General features: G+C 36.3%; 1 protein-coding gene across 1 annotated transcript; it reads right to left on the reverse strand.

Moving 5' to 3' along the window:
* Positions 1 to 4,633: 4,633 nt before the first annotated feature.
* On the reverse strand, positions 4,634 to 6,498 carry LOC148166823 (uncharacterized). The gene is made up of 3 exons (XM_088048416.1): positions 6,446 to 6,498; positions 6,173 to 6,304; positions 4,634 to 5,225 (listed from the first exon to the last, which is right to left on the reverse strand). Exon 3 carries the CDS (start codon positions 5,119 to 5,121, stop codon positions 4,717 to 4,719), a length of 405 nt encoding a protein of 134 aa, XP_087904542.1. The 5' UTR covers positions 5,122 to 5,225; positions 6,173 to 6,304; positions 6,446 to 6,498; the 3' UTR covers positions 4,634 to 4,716.
* Between the last annotated feature and the right edge of the window lie 14,941 nt (positions 6,499 to 21,439).

A 21,439-nucleotide genomic window follows, 5' to 3' on the forward strand; every position in this document is an offset into this window, starting at 1 on the left:
CACTCATGCAAGGTACTTCAATTGCAAAGGTGAATTGTTCCAAATGAGAGTGCCCATACCCAATTTGCATAATGGCCGCTACAGCTGATTGGTTCAGAGCAGTAGATGGTGTGGTGGAAATAGTAAATTTTCTTTGACATAAGTTACATATAAAATGTAATTTGGATACTAAGCCCTCCTTCTTTTCGCCACTTAAAACGAAATTAAATTGTCTTATCTTATTTTGCTTTATCTTAGAAAGATAGTACTTAACTATAGCTATAGTTATAGTTATAGCTATAGCTATACTTGGCTCTGGTTTAGCCCATGAGCATTGAGCAAATGGGCCGATTACCAGAAACAATCTTTTTTTTTAATATGAGTCGCTTTTAAAATTGAATGCACTGAAATTATCCAGCATACCAAATCTTTCGGAATCTTTAACAATATGGAGTAAATATTATGTACGAAACAATTTGTTTTCCAAATAATATTATAAAAGTTAGAACAAAATATTAATTAAGAGCCCTTGGACTGGCTCAGTAATTTGTGCGCACTCCTGGTTGGGGTGAATGACGCCAGAATGTGTAGCTTCAGGCAGTAAGGAATTGGACGGTGAAAGAGAAGGTCGCCAAGAGGTGAAGAATTGACCGTAGGAGAAGAAGGTGGAGGTTAAGTGTGGTGCGCGAGTGCGGGGCCTGGATGGCTGATTTCCAGGATGCCTGGATGGCTGACTTTCAGGAAGTGTTCTGGATGGTAGATTTCCAGAATGCGCTGAGTGAGAGGGGCATGTAGTGTCTGGATGGTAGATTTACAGGCGGCCTGGATGGCTGACTTCCAGGAAGTGTTCTGGATGGTAGATTTCCAGAAGGCGCAGGGCTACATGTCGCACCTGGATGGTAGATTTCCAGATGGCGTATTGGAGGGTAGATTTCCAGTACGCGGGTGGGTACGGTGATGGTAGATTTCACCGTACTCGAAGAGAGAAAAAGATGCCACGATGCTGCCAGGGCGTGGGTGCAGACCAGCCGTTCGAGTAACTTTCCAGGGTCGGAGTGTGAACATGGGTGTCCTTCCGTTGCAGAAAAAGGGGTCAATGCCAGTTAATCCGAGCCGCTATCCAGCGATGGGGCAGGGGGCGAAACTCCCCCAGTAAGTTATTCCATTATAAATGATTAAGGCCGATAAGGCAGGTGGCAATATGTTTTGTTGCGAGAATTCCGTGACTTCCCAGTTGTGCTAAGCCCGGACCTGACTAAATAAGGGTGTTCCGGAAGGGGTGAGTCAAGTAGCATTGTGTTGGTAGTTAGAAGTACCCTTTCAAGGAAAGAAAATGAGTACAACCCTGTAATGAGGGTTGGTTTCGTAAATTCAGCATTTAAACGTAATAAATCGAATTACAAAATAAAACAAATAAATAACAGTTTTATTAACTAAATCGTTAATAAGCTCATTGACATTTTTTGGTTTTTGTAACCTATGGTAAATTCCTAGTATTTCTACAAATTTTGTATTGTTAAATAACGAACAAAGAATAGGATAAAATTGATTTCCAGAATTATTAGCAATTGGTGGACCGTTAATATTAACTAAAATTTCAACTTTATTGTTTATTTCAAGACTCCCAGGATGTGAAACATTTTTTATACACAGTTTTCCAGACCAAAATGGTAATAGTTCCCAGAATCAACAACTTTTATGTCGCAAGATCCAGGTTTAATTTTAATTTTTGAATATTAGTTTTACTAATTTAAGCAGACTATTTACTACGTTATGCTTAATTCCAAATTTTAAAAGCCAATTTATTAATGCAGTTTCAAACTTTAATTCCTGCTATATCCACAAAAAAGCGAGATAAGTAAACTCCCATTTAAAATTTAGCAAAGAATATAACTTGTGTTGTTCTTCGATTTTTGAAAAACTCTGATAGATAGAACAAATCGCGCTTAGCATTTTTTTTTAATTTTAGATCAAAAATAAATAATAAAATTTACCAAGGGTCGGTTTTTCAGTCGGGGTTTACTGAATTAAACTTCTTTTTCCGGCGATCGTTTGTTTTTAGGTAGGGGAGAGGAGGGCATAGTGGGGAACTTAACAATCAATTAGTCACGCATCCTAAAATAATAGGAATTAACAAAAATTTTTACCATATCATTTATCATTTATCATAGACTAATGAATTGCGAATGATTTTTGTTGCACTGTTTTTTATTACAATAAAAAACTAACGACATGTGAGCATTTTTTTGAAAAATGGGATTTGCCCCGCATATAGGGGTAAAGTGGGGTACCTTATGGGACAATGAAATTTTTGAATAACTGTGTACTTACTTAGAAAAAGTAACATTTTAAAATTACTTAGTCATCAACGCTTATTGCACATAAATGAGTAGTTTCATCATATTTACCCACTACATTTGTACGACTAAATTTAAAAAAAACTTGCTCCTTAACTTCGCGAATTTTTTAACGAAAACACTGAATTTCACATTTTGTTTTATAAAACATATAGGTTTTCACACTTTGTTTTATAAAACATACATGGTCAACTGTCAACCGACAACCAATCAAAAAATGCTATTCGACTTATGTATGTAATTTGCTTTAAATATAAATATAACAATCACTCAACCAAATGTTAGACATATAGTGATACTAAAATGAAAATGTATAATTTTTGCAACAACAAATCGAAAATGTCGAAATAAAATGATGTAAGTATATAAATATGTAAATGAAGACTACACAGGTAATCTCTACATAGATAAGCAAGTATGCAAACTCAACAAATATAATACTATGTAATAAAAAATAAATAATAAATACTATGTTCAAACAAAATTATATAAATTTAAATAATATTTATTATTGCTATTTTTTACTTTCTCTAACACTAACAAACACTTAATGGCAATGGGTCATGTCAGGTCTGTACGTAGGGCCGGTTTACAGAAGCAAAGTTAAATCTTTGCTCTTTAATTTCGATTAAATACTTAATTTTAATTAAATTAAAGTGTAAATCGGTTCTATGGTAATAATATAATTAATTATTTGCGTTTTTTAGATTTTTCTTACTTAACAAATGCTAATTTTGTGAGGGGGTCATCGTTAACCCGTCTCAAGTCTTGCCCTTTTAAAATTCTATTTATAACCAATAAATAATAATAAATAACTACATTAAGAACAATATTCATAATTGTGGGAACATTATCTGCATGAGAAGGACAAAACAAGCCAAAGGACTCGGTATTTCGTCTAAATTCAGCAGTTGTTCCTTTAATTTATACTTTACGGCCATAAACGGTAAACGATTCAAAAGAATCCTCGCCGTATCTCTAACAAATTGAGTAAATTGAGTGCTAGGTTGCACTAGTGTTTTTAAGCCATAATTTCGCAATACAATTAAAGTATTCTGTGGCAGTTTCTCATTTGTTTCATGAATTTTAAGGCATTCATGACATTTTGGCAACTGCTTGCGAATTTTTTTGCCTATTGCACCTGCGACATAAGCTGTCGCAAAGTCCACGTCCCTTGCCTCATCCGCCATAGAAGCATGAGACGCGAAAATGGGAGTAGGCACACGAGGAGCCTCCGCCAAATCTTCTTCTACTTCGACAAAGCTTTTTAAAGTGTCTAAGTAGCCAACAGTTTCGTCTGCCTCGCAGTTAGCTCCAACAGATCGAGAAGAAAAAAGATTATTAATAAGAAGAGATTTGACAGTAGAAATGAAAGAAGAACAAGTTGGTTTAGAATTTGGCCCTGCGTAGCCTCTTACGCACGAAAAAAAGTTTTCCAATGGATCTTGGTTGAAAGCTCTTGGCATCATGTAACGAAATCCGCGAGCTTTCAACTGAGACCACAAGTACGAGAAGCCACGTAGGGTAAAAACCCAGTTAGATAAAGAAGGAATTTTAGTTTTCTGTGTAGAAGAAGGTGGAGTAAAGTACATAGACTCAAGAATAGGAATAGCAAGAAAGGTGCGAAGAATTGAAACTAACAGCGCACCTCAAAATTTTACCCTTTTGAGGCTACCATTGACACTATCAAAAAGCTTGTCAAAGAATAGAAGAAGGTCCCACGTTTCTGAAGCTTTAGGATCGATGTAAAATTGCGAATTTGGCGGAAGTTCTGCACTATGCAACGCCCTTACCTTTATTGCGCTTGATACTCTTTGGCTAAAAACCTGTGTGCAGTGTCTAACACTAATTTTTTTTTCGCGGTTAGGAACGACGTGTTCATCGGTCAATTTTAAAAAAGAACTAAAAGGACCTAACTTACTATCTACAAGATAAGCATTCAAAATGTGCGACCAGGATGCCACCTTCGCCTGACCGTCTTGGGTGAAATGAGGGTCTTTATTTAACAAGGAATTGCGAACACCTTTCATAAGGTGCGGTACATCGTACAAATGCACAACTTCTTCATTGTCAATGATGTACCCCTGAAAAGTGTTCACAATTCCTCGTCGAAGACAATCGGCCTCAGTGCTCTTGAGGAGGTTGTTCACGACCGCAACGTTTGTGGTGCCCTGATCGCATATTGATGCCACCACTTCAAGGCCGGTGCGGCGCACATTACGTACCACACTTTTAATAATTCTGGTGAGATCCGCCGAAGAAACAGTTCCTTTCGTGAAATAAAATGAAACTGGCTGCTTCCACTTTCAGCGGATACCTTTTAACATGAAAACAAGAGCGTGATCCGCAAATGCAGCCGTCTTATGTTCGCCTCCCAAGTCTAACCTATAACTGAATCCGTACGACAATCGTACGTCAATCCAGGTTGAATGGCAACTTCGTCAAACATCATGACACAAAATTTATCTAAGGCATCCAGCTTAGCTACAGTTACCTTCAAATGATCAAAAACTCGCGAATTGATTCCGCAAGTCAGCGGCATCCTCTGCAAAATACTTCGTAAAGTTCTTGCAGAGGGCAAACAAAACATTCGTTGAAGGTATCTGTAACCTCTGCCGCTTTGTTTCATTAGAGATAAGGCAAAAACCTTATCTTCTAAAGAAAATCGCCTACACCTGGCCTGAAGTGGCTGATTTCTAATTTGCGACTTAATAAATAATTGCGTCGCAGCGCTCAAATTTTTAAAGCAGCCAAGCAATTCGGGATTTTTGTTGATTAATCGCATCTTTAATCTCTGCGAATGCTGGCTGCTTTTACATAGTTTAAGTTGTCGGCGAAGTCCCGACAACTGTTTTCTCAAAAGCCGTTCCTCTTCTCCCACACGAGTTCCTGAAAAAAATCCCATTAGAACATTATAATGAATGAAAATGAATAAAGCCAAGACGTTAATAATAACGAATGCACACAAAAGACAAAGTTAATATAATATTGATAAAACTAGTTTTTCATTTTGATTTATTTTACGAGTTTGCATTTCGTAGTTTGTAGTTTTAAGGGATGGTCAGTCAGGTAAAGAAAGTTCGAGGAGTGTTTGCCAGATGTTGGGAACTTTGAGAAGACCGGATGAGTTTTATGGGATGACGTAAACGGTTGAAAAGGAAAACTGTGTTGGTAATTATAGGGTGATAACACGGGGGCTGAAGATAAGAAAACAACTCATTGTTCACAGATTTACAGCCCCAGGACCGCTTAGCCGGCTACCTGATCGCAGGGCCGAACCCGACCTTAGCATGTGTTTTCTGCATTGTGGGTTGAGTTTCTCCTACTTTACTAGAGCCGTACCGATCTTACAACCGTAATGAAATCCGTCTCTGTACCCATTATAAATTATATTTTGAGGTTGTTGCAGTAGTAGCCGTACCGACCCTCTTGTAAATTGAGTTCATAAAATTTTAAATTCTTTTCTTTAAAATCTAGTCTGAATGTGAATCTAATAATAATCTATTTATAGAAAAGTACAAAATTACAAAATTTACAATGTGTGGGTCTTCAATGTGCCTGCGCTGAAGAGGCACAAGCCTAAAGCGGCGCTTTCAGCAGCTTGTTTTAACATCTCTGTCATATTTTGTATCACCTGACTGAATAAATTACTTTTACTACTACTACTACTTCAATGTGCCGTCAGTTTCCTTTTTCAATTTTATGACGGTCTTAACAATGTTTCATTTAATTTTCTGATTGTTTGTCTTTAAAACTTACTTAATTACTATGTCTTCATAAAAATTGAAAAGCGTACACACTTATTGATTCAATTTACATTATTCGTTATCACTTACCAACTTGTTTCCGTGTGGAGGAGGCCCTCACCCTTGGCGCAACAGGGGTTGGCTCCAACACTTCTTTATATTGCCGGGAAGTCGAAGGCCCCCATGTGTCGATGCTTTGAGCATCCGTGGAAGTAGCGGCCACTAAAAATTTAGACACAAATGAAAATAAACACAATTTTGTTACTTTTTTCTTTTTAGATGTAAACATTTTTGTGGGGTATAACTGACAAACTATAAATGAGGTATATTAAAATGTTGTAAACATTTTAAGCTTATACTTACAATCGGAAGGTGCTTCTTCGTATGCCAACCGGACCCTAGCCCCCCTATAAACCCTTTGGGTCTCGATTTTCCTCACTTTTGGCTGAGGACTTTCGTCATCATCAGAAGCACCGACTTCCACAGCAGCGCTTCCCAGACCTCTTGCCAACGATTCTATTAAAAGCGTTAATTAATAATTTTGTTTTCATACATAATATAGTATAACTTACTGCGCACTTTTTCTGGGGTAAAAATTGTTTTACTGCCTGATGGGGATTCCGGAAATAAAAAGCAATTTGATTACGATGGCTCCAGATCACCACCTGTATAAAACATTTATAAAATTATGTTACTACAACTAAAACACCACGACAGGAAGTATTTACCAGGCAAATTTAGGGTTGGGAGAGAGAAATTTCGTAACTCTCCCCTATAAAAACATTTCTCATGAAAATGTCCCACGCAGATCCTGGCACTCTTCGAACGGTCACTTATTCCGGAGTTATTTATTCGACTCATATATTTCGGACGTTAGTCTTGACCGGAATGTGTACTCTAAAAAAATACTTTATTACAAATTTAGATCTATTAAAACGGTTTTGATTTTTACTTTTTGGAAGTAGTGTCATTACACCCAGGCACACAGCATCCTCTTCCTCCTGGAGTCATTTTATAGTCGTTTGTTTAAATAAATGTTTGAATAGCTGGAAAGTACCTCTGGCCTATTACTTCGTTGAAAGCCTTAATGTGGAAGAAAAGAAAAGAAAAACTAGCTACCATAAAGTTACCAGTGCTTTCGATAATATGCGATACGCCTGTGACTCATATCAATATGGCCAATAAATGGGATGATGCCTTTTATTTTATGTTGGACGCTTGCCACGCAATAAAGTTAATCCGCAACTGTTTGTTTCAACAAAAATTATTTTTCCATAGGGATGGTGGCACAATTCCTGGTACAGAAGTGCGCACATAACAGCAAACGGCAGCTTTACGCCCGAGAGCATTTAGGTCGAAGTAAGGATCCTTTTAAATTTCCAAAACCAGACAGGTATTAACAAGATTGGGCGCCACTGCGGTTTAACACTATCAACAACCCCCGCAGAAGGTCACTGAAATAAGACTGTGAATGAAATCAAAAGTATTAAAATAAAAATTGTCTATTAATCAAGTTCTAAAAGACCTACATGGTTGTTTAAATTTTTCCTAATTCAAAGTTATGACAAGTAATAAGTTAAAGGTTAATCAAAATGTGCACTAAATTTTTAGTACGAGAAAATCAGTGTGGTATCAAGAGTAGTGTATTCTCCATCACCAAACTAAAAAGTGCACTAATATTTTAGTGCGGTCTAAATATTATCTTGGCAACATCGCAAAAACAGTTTGTCAGGTTGACTGATCTCAAAAAATTAACCTCTCCAGTTAAATGTTCAACAAAAATAAATGCAGCATTAAAGTCCCCCACAAGAAATCACAGCAAAATGAACAAATTTTATAGTTTTAACTACTTTTTGATACGATTTTTGACTCGTGAAAACACAATCTCATGAGAATCGTGGATCCAAACTTTTAGCGCAGGGTAAAAAGTATAACTTGCGTGTTATTGAGAAGCAAAAGAAATCATCTAAACTTTCTGAACAACTTTTAGTTTTTGTACAAGACAAGTTTATGTCTATCTGTACATGAAAAAATGCCCAATAACTTTGGAGAAAAGAAAAAACATAAAAATACATCAGGCGTGGCAAAACTTAGATCAAAAATTAAAATAAGGCATAATTAAACACCAACAGACAACGGAACGAAATGATCCAGTCAAACAGAATGTGTTAGATTTTAAAGAAATAGTATTTTTCCAATCAGTGGTGTTGCAGAAGAAAAATATCAATCTCATAAAACCACCGCAATTTTTGGAGTAGGATTTGCAAGGTCTTGAAATTAAATGTGTCTTCAGTAAATCGAAAAGTTTTACGGAGTTTTCTATCTTCCACATTTTTAAAGAATTTTCTATATATTTTTGTTTCATGTAAATTTGCTTCTACTACATCTAAGTTAAGATTTTCGTCTAGATTCTTCTTCTAATTTCATTGCTTTATCAAAAATTTTGCCAATCTAAATAAATTAGCATGCAATTTAGTCTACTATCGACTACACTAATAATTTCATACTGAAAGTTCAGTACACTAAATGTTCACAAAACGTCGAGAATACACTTTTTAATTTTTCACACTAAATATGGATATTTAGTGCACTAAATCAAATCAGCACATTTCGAGAATCGCACCCCCGGACACATAAATTAAACAAAGTTGAAAACTTAGTCCTAGGCCGAATAAGCGCCTTTCCAGTGTAATCTTTAAGGTTAATTATAAAATGTTCGCAACTATCGTCGGGCGACACAAGAATCTCTCTACAACATCGACAAATGCCAATTGATCTAAACATTTTCTTGTAAATATACTCGGTTAAGTAGGCATCTAACACGACAACATTTCTATTGGACACAATGCCAAATTTAAATCGGTCTTCCGGCATACATATCTGCGACCATAGGACAGACTCCTTCTGTTTCCACATTATTCTCCGAAATAAAATGCCTTAGCGAGTCCAAAGCACCCACAGTGCTGTCCTCTTCGCAATTTGCGCCAGGATTGCGGGTAGAAACAAAATTGTATATGATCAACGTTCTAAACGAAGATCTAAAGCTTGTGCAACTGGGGTTGATGTTTCTGACCCCATGACTCCGAATCATACCAAAAAAAAATTCCAGTGCATCCTGGTTAAGATTCCGAGTTATTAAGAACTGGACTCGTCCCTTCAGCCTGCTCCACAGCTCCAGCAAACCATCTAATGTACGAATCCAATTTTTTCCCATTTCGCACAAATTTGATAGACCGCAGAACTCTTTTGGCTTCAATCCAAAATGGGATATGTGGCGACTTCTCCCGGACAGCACAACGGATGATTTTCCCATTTTGTGGATCGATGGTTCCACCGTTGACGCTGTCGAATAGCCTATCCACAAATAACAGAAAATCTGCGGTATATATGGCTTCTTCTGGTAGGTTTCCTTGCCCTGTAAAAACAATTTAATTCAAACAAATATATATAATATTTATATTATTACCTTGTGCGTAGCCTATCATTACTACCGACCCATTTTTTGAGAGTATGCATGCTTAACTTTCATTTTTTTTATTTTGTCAGGATATATATGTTCGTCCGGCAACTTATGAAGCATCTTGAAGTCGGACACATTTGTATCTTCGTAATCCACTTCCCCGATTACACCGTCTAGTTCGACTTATGTTTAGTGAACGGATATTTTTTTATATTCAATTGGACATGAAAACTGAATGTAGGGGGCGCTCCAACCAGTCCAACATTAAGGTCACTAGATGAAAACTTCTCTTTTGTAAGGTACCGCTACTGGTTACAAATAGAAAGACAACGATATCTTCTGTCTATCTCTATATGCGCACTAAATGACATGGATATTTTGTGTTGTTTGTATGGACACATTGCTTTATGAACTGTCAATTCTTGTCAAATATCGTTTGTAATAAAAGAGTTGTAATGTGCAATTTCTCAACACGAATCGTTATGGCGTTTTTGTTTCCTCCGCCGTATGTAAATACTATTTGACGTTTTATGTATGACGACTTTCCACAAATTTCAGGCAGTTCCAAATAGAAGGTAGATAGAAGCCCTATCGAAGTCGACAATCATTGTGACATTGGGGTTAAGCAGCACGTATTGGGGGAATACTGAACTTGGTTTTAGTATATGAACCCTTGAGTACTTTTTATAAAGTTATGGAATTTTGTACCTGCTAGTTTTACGAATTCCGTGAACTAAATTTAAATAATGTTCCCCCAATTTGTCTTCAATCGCTTTTGTATCCCAATAGCCCCAATACCAACATGAACTTCTTGCATTGAGGCGGATAACTTCATCTTATTGTTAATATGAGTTGAAAATCAAATCTATGGACAAGAAAATGGAAGAAGTAAGGCCACTCACATGTGGTACTAGCTAAGTATATCACAAAACCTGCGTTGTGAACAGAAATGTTTCAATGCCTTAAAAAATAAGCAAAGATCTTGTAATGTGTAAGCTTATCGGCCTCAACGGGAAACGTCATCAAAATGTGTTGAAGAACCAACTGACTGCTACCTTTAATCTAAAAGAGGCGCCTCATAAAACAGCAGAGGGACAAGATACAGTCATTGCACTGAACACTGCAAATACACAGCCTCGGGAGGAAGATACAGCATCGCTTCCAACATCAGCGGCAGAAGATGATTGGCTTGAAGCCGCTGCTGCTTCCTCATAATGAATGGGAACACTGAAAATGCAATAGAACATGAAATATACATTATATAGGCAAAACAGGTTTTATAGTTCAACGTGGCGGTCCTTTAAGGTCCTTAAATACATTGGGGCTAACTCATAGTTATACATTCATAGAGAAAATGTAATAGAATAAAAGATTTTATTAAAATTATTTTATTGTCGTTAAGTTAATATGCTGCACTATTTGTTTGGCTTTTGGATACAACGTTGAATCTTCATTTTGCCTGAAATTAATATTATTGATGTATCTTAACTACTGCTGCCTCAGTTCTTAGTAAATACATATATTTCCCACCTACTTACCGGTTACACTATATCATCTTATTGTTTTACTCACAAATATGACTAATATCAGTCTCATTCATTTGCAGACTTGCACTTGGTTTCTTGTTACTTCTTAAGAAAGTCACAAGGTTTTATTGCAACAATCTGTATTTCAGAGTTGTGCATCCTTAAGTTCCTGAACATCTTTTCACATTCAAACTTCTCAACTATTCAACTTCTCCTAACTATTTCATATACTCTCAGTCATTTCCTCACTATACGCGTCACTTGCATTTTCCATGTATGTATGTCCGTCCTAATGCTTTTTCTCAGTTCTTCTTTAGGTCTCATAATTTTTATATTTCTCGCTACAGTACACAACATATAAAGAATTTATAACACTTATGTCCTTACTGTATACAGATGAAACCGTTGAAACACTGCCAAAGTCAACGCTGGAGGCTCAAGAACTTGAGCGAAGTACTCAAATACATGACTTGCACTTCATTGGAATTGATCGTAATGTTGATTTGCTCAATCACTTCTTTCGTATTCAAATGGTCTCCTGTAGTGTTAGAAATAGATTTAATTTTGTATTTCAGGGTATTTTGTATTTTGCCATAACCTTAATATTTGTTCCTGATATTCGTTTTGTTGATATAGATATTTGCAGTTGTTCTGTATAAACTCAATCAAGATGTTAAACATGTCCACCTCTTCAAACTCGTAAACTCTCTCTCTTCTTAATAGCGCCTGAAAAATATCTCATGTACATCATTTTCTGCTCATGTATTTGCTTTTTACATTTGTGCAATGCTTTCTCGCAGTTCTTTTTACATCTCATCATTGTTACTACAAGGTGTTTATAAATGTTTCTAGCATCAAGGGTGGCTCTGGTATTCCTGTCGTACACTATTTTGCCGCTTTGTTTTCATAGTGAATATTACTATCATGAAAATTATTTATAATGTTATTTACGTCAATGACGTTTCAGTTACAGTTTTGTGTCCAAGTTTCTGATTTTCAGGTTTTAAACCACAACTAGGACTTCCAGAGCCAACTATAGCTTACGAGCCTACGCCTAGGAATCGTGGCCGTACCGCGCTTCGAAAAATGCATTGATTTAAAGGGAAAGACGCCATCCGTACTTCATAAAAAGGCCTCTAAAAACTTCCCACTTGTAAAATTTTAAAAATTATGTTGTGATTTATAATGACAACACCAAATTTTAAGAAAACAAGCATTTATTCAATCATACATACAAATATAAACCATATTTAAATGAGAAACCAATACACCAGAGCAGATTTTAACAAATCTTTATACAATGCTGCTTATAATATATACAAATATTTACAATACACATATTATATTCCTGAAATACAAAAAAATGAAATACATATATAACAATTAGGAGTATTACATACATTACTATTACCTATTAAATTTATCTAACTTTCGTTTTTTGTTACTTGCATAAGTACATTTATCAGTTTCGATCTTACTATAATTATTTAACAAAATATTTGACATGACATTTATGGCCAATTTATACAAGTCAAATAATGTTCTTTTACAATTACAACAGTTTTCATGCAAAAACTCATTCGTTCCGAACACTTTTAAATACTCTTTAGTGGACAAAGTTACTAAAATATTTTTTTGCGAGCCTTGTTGTAAAAAATATTGTTCGTAACGAGCAGAGATGAGTAACTGAAATGTTTCGAAAACAGTAATAACTACATCAACAAAATCCTGATTAGGATATTTCAAACCTCCCCGGTTCAACATATTCAAATATTTATTAACATTAGCATGTTCGGATGTAATTTCCAAATCTTTTTCAAGTGATAATATTTTACTACAATTAATGCATTTATTTTTTATTTTATGAATAATATATCCGCTAATATAGACAATTATCATTAAATCTGTTTCTGAAAACGTATCAATTGGATTTAATTCAAAATCCTCAAAATTATCAGAAACATTAAATTGACAACATACTTCTATTGTTCCATTTTGGGCAGAAAAGTCTTTCAATAAAAATTTCCCTTTGCTGGCAGATTGCAAAGTTAGTAGATCTAATACTTGAGTCAGTGTGACATTATAATTATTCCCACTAATTTGTCTATATTGGCCAAATCGAGCTTCTAAATCATCAGTTTGAAATTTTCCCAGCAACACATACTCAAAGTTAACTGTATTTAGTAAGTAATCGCTTAACTCAATATAAGCTTGTGTTGTATGTTTCAGCGCAATAAATGTGTCTTTTGTAAGTTTTCCATTTTTACAATTTTGAGAGGACGTACCTTCCAACAATTTGAACACATTCCATTTATCTAACCACGTGATAAAAGTTGCATTTTAACTGGATACAGTCCTATTACATCTTTGTTATTAAAACAAATAGAGGATATCATTAAAGTCTGAATAGTAGTTGCGGCTGCTTTAGAAAATGTTTCGGCTTCTAATTTATTACAATCATATCCTTTAATTTTACCACATTTGTAAGTAACATTTGGTTTTATGTAAATTTCATCTAACAGAAGAACAACATGTCGTTCATTACTTGAAAAATAATTAAATTTATTTCTTAAATAATTTATTTGAGAACCATCAATTCCAGTATTGCCAAATTGAAATTTAATATTCATTTTTTTTAAATATTTATCGCTAGGCAAAGTTAGAGTGTTTGTATTTCTAATAGTACAATAGGCGCCTGGAAATCTGTAAAAAAAAATTGCATGCCCATAATAACTTGAACCACTTGATCTTTTAAAAACTGTAATTTATCCCCAATGAGACAATCTTTACGTTTAAGTAACAAATCAAAATTTTTTAAAATATTATGTAAATACAATTTCTCGACGTCATTTACATCATTTTTGGAATCGGAAAATGTAGTTAAAAATCCAATTATGTTTTTCAACTTTCAATATGTGTTGCAAATTTCTTCTGAACCAAGAATTTTTTTAATTTCTTTGAATATTTTTAATTCAACATTTTCATGAATTACAACAGTTAAATTGTCATTAACCGTTACGGATATTACAATTACTGGCTTAGAATTAATGTCAAAGTTAATTTTGGTGAAACATAAATGTTTATCTGCCACCACTACATGAAATTTTTTAAAAATGTCATCTTTATAAAATTCAACCTTAGCATATAAATCTTGTATGGTCTGTATCGTGTTCAATTCTAATTGACGTTGTTGAAATAAAATATTTACCTCCTCTTGTCTTAGTTCTATTTGGTGACGTCTTTCTTCCGGGTCAAGTCGTGATTTCGGTAATGTTTTTGATACGGTGTTGTTTTGGCTGATTGTGGAAAATTGTCGGATAAGCGCCTTCCTTCAGTCCAGGACGTTCACGCGGTGTCACCAATCATGATCCATCTTCACGAATTGCATGATGTTCACGTTTAATAACAGATTCATCAAAATATTTAATTCACACAACACTGCTCTTGTTAGGTACAAAGTTTTTTCTATTTATGCACTGTATCCACTTATCTTTCCGAAGTTTATTCTTTGGAAATTGAAAAATCGACACTTTTTCACTTTTATTTTAATTACTTCTACAATTAGGTACACAGCAACTACTTGGCATTTTGATTAAAAAGGTATTACACCTTTTATATATATGTATGTAGACAACAGAATAAGTAAATCAGTTAATTTACAACTTTGGTCACACACCTTTCGAAATGAAGCAAGTACTAAAAACATTTTCATGAACATGGGAGTATTTATAAAACCCAGAGAAAATGATAGAAAGGGGTATTTTGTCATATTCTGGGAAAAACATTGAAGGAAGAAATTCCTTCTCAACCCAAAAAGTCAGAAAAAGAGGTAAATCTTTAATATTATTCCAAGAATATTTAATCTAAACATGAATGCTGAATACGTTTCCAGAAATACAGAAAAATCTGGTCACATTTTTTTTAAAAATAACATATCTTAACACAACTAAATATTTCAAAAGTTCAGAACAAGATGTCCACTTCAATGAATGTTTTCATCATTTTGGAAAAATTTAAAAAGTTGCTACAGTAGCACCATATAAGATATGTATAAAGGAATAATTGAAAATGTAAAATCATGTTTTGCGTAATTATTTTAACAAAGTTAGAAAAATTGCCACACATCGAATATAGAGCCGTGCTGGTACCTAAAAATCAAATAGTTATGAGAGTGTAGTTTTTATTTCAACTAGACGGTCATGTATGGAAGACAACTCGGTGCTGCCTTTATGGCTTTATGACTACTTGAGGAACACTCCACCCTGCCTGCGGTAAAGGACCAAATGGTCAAAGATGCAATAAAATGTATAACAAGCAATGTATGAAATGCAATTAATCTGTTGTTCTATATAGGATAGACTGTTTAAATGCAATGTTGTAATGCAAGTTAAGTTATTAACTGAGATGTACTTGAAGAGTAAAAGGCAAATTTTTTGTCAACAAACTTGAGTTTGATTGCACTAAATCTAAACTCAAGATACCACACTCAACTGAGAAAAAAAAAGGGTTTTGAACAGTGACTTTTTAATTTGATCTTTTGCAATCGTTAATCCAATTATTAAAATATCGACAAAATGTATTAAAATTTATTTTTAGAAATTTTGCATGAAGGGGGGTTAAAATGTTATTATATATATATATATTCAGATGCTCCAGTCTTCAATTCTTGGTAGAAAGTAGGTATAGCAGCCTCCAAGATAATGTAGCGCTGACCTGCTCAGATGACTTGACTTTTAAGGGTTTTTACGACGGTGCGGTTGAGGGGTCATAAATTTAGGTATTTATTACTACTGGTTTAAGCTGTCAAACATACATTAAATTGTTAGGATCGCATTTGCTAAATTCAAAATTAAGAGGATTCATATCAGATTAATTTTATTTTTTGTACCAATAAAAAATATGTAAAAATCAACAACAAATTACGAGACAATTTTTTAACTAATTAAATATATACAATTTATTAACTAACAAATAGACAAATTAATCAAATTCCATTTCACTGGAATCGTCGTCGTCATTTAAACTAATTATTAATTCTTGATGATAATTTTTTCTATAATTATCTTCAATCTTTATTACATGCACAACACTGTTTTTCCAGCTAGAAACGCTGATTTTGTGCATTTCTCGATAAATTAAATTAATCGCTTCTTTGCTAAATTTTGGCGATGTATTATTTCGCCGGATGTGTGCCTTCAACTCCGACCAAATAAGAATTCCGACGTCGAACGTATTTTTTCCAGTAAATTTTGTAATATAACGGAACAAAATACTTAATATAATACTTATAATAACTTAAAACGTAACCGAAAATTATTACTCAAAAGATTCAAAATAACAAGACGACGAAACCGCGTTTTCTTATTAGAAAATCAATAGTATTTATAAAAATAACACTACTCCTAATTGCGAACCCCTAAGCAGTGTTTGAGTGACAACCCAGGCCTCAGAGCCGAAATTTATGGCCCCCCAACCGCACCGTTGTAAAAACCCTTAAAAGTCAAGTCATCTGAGCAGGTCAGCGCTACATTATCTTGGAGGCTGCTATATCAAGTTGGGGTCCTAATGGTCAATCACCGGTCGGCCGAACTGTAGTCGTCGAACCGTGATTAGGATTAGAGACCCACTGTTGTGAGGCGCTGTAAATCATGGCAAGATTGAAGTGTTGGTTGCCGACTTTTAGAAAAGTGGGAATCACTTACAGTAGGCAGCTTTTAAGGACCCCACAAACCTCGTTCTTGCACGACGTGTTTGAACGACGGTTTCTACGGTTGGAACGAAACGGTCGGAAAAACCGAGGTCTGTGGGCAAAAACCGTCGTGTTGAACCTGGTACCGTGTAGGTACCTAGAAGAGGCACGGGTCCACCTTTTTCTACCTACGTGAAGATGTCGTAAATTTTAATTTTCGGACACAATAGCCTGTTTACACCCTCCACATTTTGAGTGCAATAAGATAATATTCGACTCTAAAAGTCAGGTACGCCATGGTAAAAGCTGGCTACTATAAAAGCTGCCTACTTTTTTTATACCAGATGCTTCAAGTTCAAAGAATTTTACTACTGTGTCTTCTAGGGACTTGTTAAGGGCCCCACAAACCTCGTTCTTGCACGACGTTTCTGAACGACGGTTTCGACGGTTGGAACGAAACGGTCGGAAAAACCGAGGTCTGTGGGTAAAACTGTCGGTTCAACACGACGGATTTTGCCCACAGACCTCGGTTTATCCGACCGTTTCGTTCCAACCGTCGAAACCGTCGTTCAGAAACGTCGTGCAAGAACGAGGTTTGTGGGGCCCTTTAGTTATTGCCAGATTACAAACCGATTTTGGCATAATTTGTTTATGATGGGGGTCCGGCGGCAACAAATGCAAAGTGCGTTTTCTGTAGAATTAGACCCCCAGGTAGTGCAATTTGACCAACGCATAATAAAGACCAAAACAAGCCGCTACCAATTAACAGATCTACTGCAGCTGGTTTATGCAATTCCGGATCGGCCAGAAATACACGAAAAGTGAAGGTGACGGCAATCGCCCATAATTTGAAGGGTTTTGATGGTTGTTTCATTTTACGAGCGCTTTTTAAAGATTTCAGAAAATGGCAACCATCCGTCATTAGAACCGGTGCGAAGTTGATGTCGATTAGGTGTGGGTCCTCAATTCGCTTAGATCAATAGCCTAAATTTTATACAACTTCCTCTTTCTCAATTTGTTAAGGCTTTTAAAATTGTAGGCTGTAAAGGATTCTTTCCCTATTTGTTTAATACTCGAGAAAATAGGGAATATGTGAGATCTTTGCCTGCTGTTAAATATTATGCGTGTGACGTTATGAAGCCCAATGATCGAGCCACATTTCTCAGATGGTACGATTCTCAAGTTAGAAACGGTGCAGTGTTTAATTTAAAACAGGAAATTGTGGATTATTGTATCGCAGACGTTGATATCCTGCGTAGAAGTTGTATAAAACTTAGGGATAATTTTTTAAAAGCGAATCATGTGGACCTGTTTACTGGAGTACCACGTAAACCACATGTGCCAACCTCTTTTTTGTGTGGTCCCACATTAGTCATCCTTCACCGCCACCACGCCCTGTGAGGGTGTCGGTGCAGGTGGATTTTTTGGAGACCACAGCTTCTAAAATAAGTCAGTTCTGTATCAGCTGCCAATGAATAAACTTCTAATCAAACATTTGAAATTTTTATAATTTCTGGTCCTTCGAGTAACGCACAAACACCATACAGTCCGCAATTGCACCTAACATTTTGGTCAATTCGAGCCGGATAATACAGACGTCGAGTACAGTGTAGTGCTACATCTGTGAAACCAGTGTAAAGAAGTGTAAAGAACCAGGCGTCAGAATCAAAACCCATTCCGAGATCAAAGCGTCGCAACTAATCTGACCCGTCCATCGAACCAGGCGTCGCAACTGTCAAGACCCGTCCGGTGAACTAGGCGTCGTAATTATAGCTAGACCGCTTCTCAACTATAAGCATCTGACCTGAAGCAAGACCCATCCCGGAGCCAGGCGTCAGAATCAAGACCCGTTCCGAGATCAAGGTGTCGCAACTGTCAAGACCCGTTCGGTGAAGCAGGCGTCAAACAAAAGGCACAGCAGGACTCAAGGTCAGATCACTCCATTTTTATCCTTCCTAATCTCGTAAGGCATACAGAGCCTAAACTCGCGACAACTCACGCAAATTATTATTGCTTGACCCTTCTCAAATTGCAAGGTTTTTGAGACAATCAAAATGACGGAGTTTAACGCGCTCAAATCCTAGAAAACGCAAATCAAATCGGCCATCACCCGAATTCAGACTGGGGTGAATCATTTTAAAGCGGGTGACACTCCGTTTCAATTAGAAGCGCGACTTTCTGATCTAACAGAGCTTTATAAAAAGTACGACGCTGTCTAGACAAAAATCGAAAACCTGCAAGTCGTATCGGACGAAGATTTAGCGGCAGCGGCGGAAGAAAATGACAAAGATCGCTTAAAGGTTGAAACCCAATATTATAATATTGTATCCGCGATCAAATCAGTATTAATACTAGACAAATCGTTGTCATCCACGAATAATTCCAACTCCAGTGCTGGTACCACAATCAATACCACCAGCGCGGACACATCTGATTCCGTTCTCAGCAATCTTAAACCGCTCGAATTGCCATCGTTTTCCGGAAAACTAAGTGAATGGTCCGCATTTTTTGACTTGTTTCAGTCATTCGCAACGAAACGAAGCTTAGTAAAATTCGGAAATTTTATTACCTGCGGGACTGTCTGAAGGGCGAAGCATTTCGCTCTATCGAATCGTTGGCAGTGTGCGAGAAAAACTACGACAGCGCCATACAATTATTGCAAAATCGGTATGACCATAAACGGCTAACAGTAGAAGAACATATCGCCCAGATATTGCATTTTCCTCCATTGTTAAAATCATCATCATCGGAGCTGCGTAATTTAATCGACACGACCAATAATAACATAGCGGCATTAAAGGTTTTAGAGGTACCCGTAGAACACTGCGATTCAGTGTTAATCGCGATAATCACGGAAAAATTGGATTTTTTGATCAAAAAAAATTGGCAAGCGGCATTAGACAAAGAGTTGCCCAAATTTGAAACATTTATGCAGTTTCTCGAAAAGCGGCAACGAACGTTGGAATCGACCGACCGCCTAAGGTCCAACAATCTCGAACCTAATAAGGCACAACATCAAAATAGTTTTAAACAACCGTCAAAAAAGTATGCCTCTCAAACTAAAGGCAAAAATCCCAAGTTCAATTCTAACGTAGTTTCTAAACTTAACTGTTTTCTGTGCAAGGAATCGCATCTTCTCTACCAATGCTCGCAGTTTTTAGGAAAAATCGCGATGGAACGTCTTAAAATCGTAGACGATTTAAAACTTTGTGGCAATTGCTTACGCCCAAATCATGGGACATCTCAAGGCAAATGAAATTTTTCGTGCAAAAAGTGCAACCAACGTCACCACTCGCTGCTCCATGTTGACGAATTCGTACCCGCGTCAATTAATGTCCAAACCCAATGAGATGGACAAGTACTCCTCTCAACCGCGTTAGTATTAATTATGGACAAATGTGGAAGATACCATTCTTGCCGTGCGTTATTAGACGGAGGTTCTCAAGCTCACATAATGACCGCAAAATTTTGCAATCAATTAGGATTCGAGCCCAAACAAATGGGAGTGTAAGATATGGGTACCCCGTACACTAAAACCACCTAATAGACGTAATGTGAGGTCAATGAAATCGATGAACTGTCGTACGATGCAATTCAGCAATAGGAAATGCAACGTCTTGATTTGAGGGGGTTCATCGGCTCCTTGACCAATGGAGTTTTGTAAGACAGGAGTCAGTTGTTAGTTGGTGTTGAAGGTGGTTTGGTGTCGGGGGTGCCCAGAAGGCTAAGGGCCAGATCGGTACGAGAATACAATGATGTAAGTAGGCTAAGAGTAGAATAAACTATTAAACGAAACTAAGCGTCTGAATATAGACTCCGCACCCTGAGCTTACAGGAGATTGCATTTCCAGAGTAAGTGCGAAAAACAGTCAAACACTTGGTAACGTTCAGGTAGAAATAAAATCTCGTACAAGCGAATTTAATAATAAATAACATAACCAATACCGCTCATTAGTTTTAATAAATCCGAAATCGCGTTACTAACAACATCATTTTAGCCGACCCTAATTTTAATATTTCCCAAGATGTGGATTTGTTAATCGGCGCATAAGTTTTTTGGCAACTACTGATCGACATTCCCTTCCAACTCAATAAAAATTAGCCATTTATCCAGAACTCAAAACTAGGGTACATTCTGGGAGGAGAATGCATGATAAACAATCAAGTCGAATCTAAATCGGTCAACGTGCTAACTAATATCTTAACAAACCCAGAATTAGAATTAGATTCACAAATATCCACCAAAACGAATAACAATACAAAAAAAATACCATTCGCACTCCAACAGGTCAATTTTCGGTAAAACTTCCCTTTAAAACAGATCATGGGAACGGGTTGGGTTATTCTAGAAACTCAGCCATCAAGCAATTCATTAATCTGGAAAAACGATTAGAAAACGACCCTGAACTCAAAGACGCATACCGACAGTTTATGGCCGAATATGTATCACTGGGTCATATGGAGTCGGTCGCTTTTAATTTCTTAAGCCATGACGGATTTTATTTGCCTCACCATGCAGTTTTCAAGCAAACTCCGGAAGGGCCAAAATTAGGGTCGTATTTAATGCCTTCTTTAAAACATTATCGGGATTAAGTTTAAATGCTATATTGATGACGGGCCCGACTATCCAACAAGATTTGTTCTCCATTCTGTGTAGATTTCGCACATATCAATAGGCAGTA

This window comes from Gnatocerus cornutus, unplaced genomic scaffold, assembly GCF_029298725.1.
Source record: "Gnatocerus cornutus isolate USDA-ARS CGAHR unplaced genomic scaffold, icGnaCorn1.1 Chromosome12, whole genome shotgun sequence".
NCBI lineage: Eukaryota > Metazoa > Arthropoda > Insecta > Coleoptera > Tenebrionidae > Gnatocerus > Gnatocerus cornutus.

Bases quoted from the DNA above. Each gene is read 5' to 3' on its own strand.
- LOC148166823 (XM_088048416.1), bottom strand. From the start codon at position 5,121: ATGCGATTAATCAACAAAAATCCCGAATTGCTTGGCTGCTTTAAAAAT.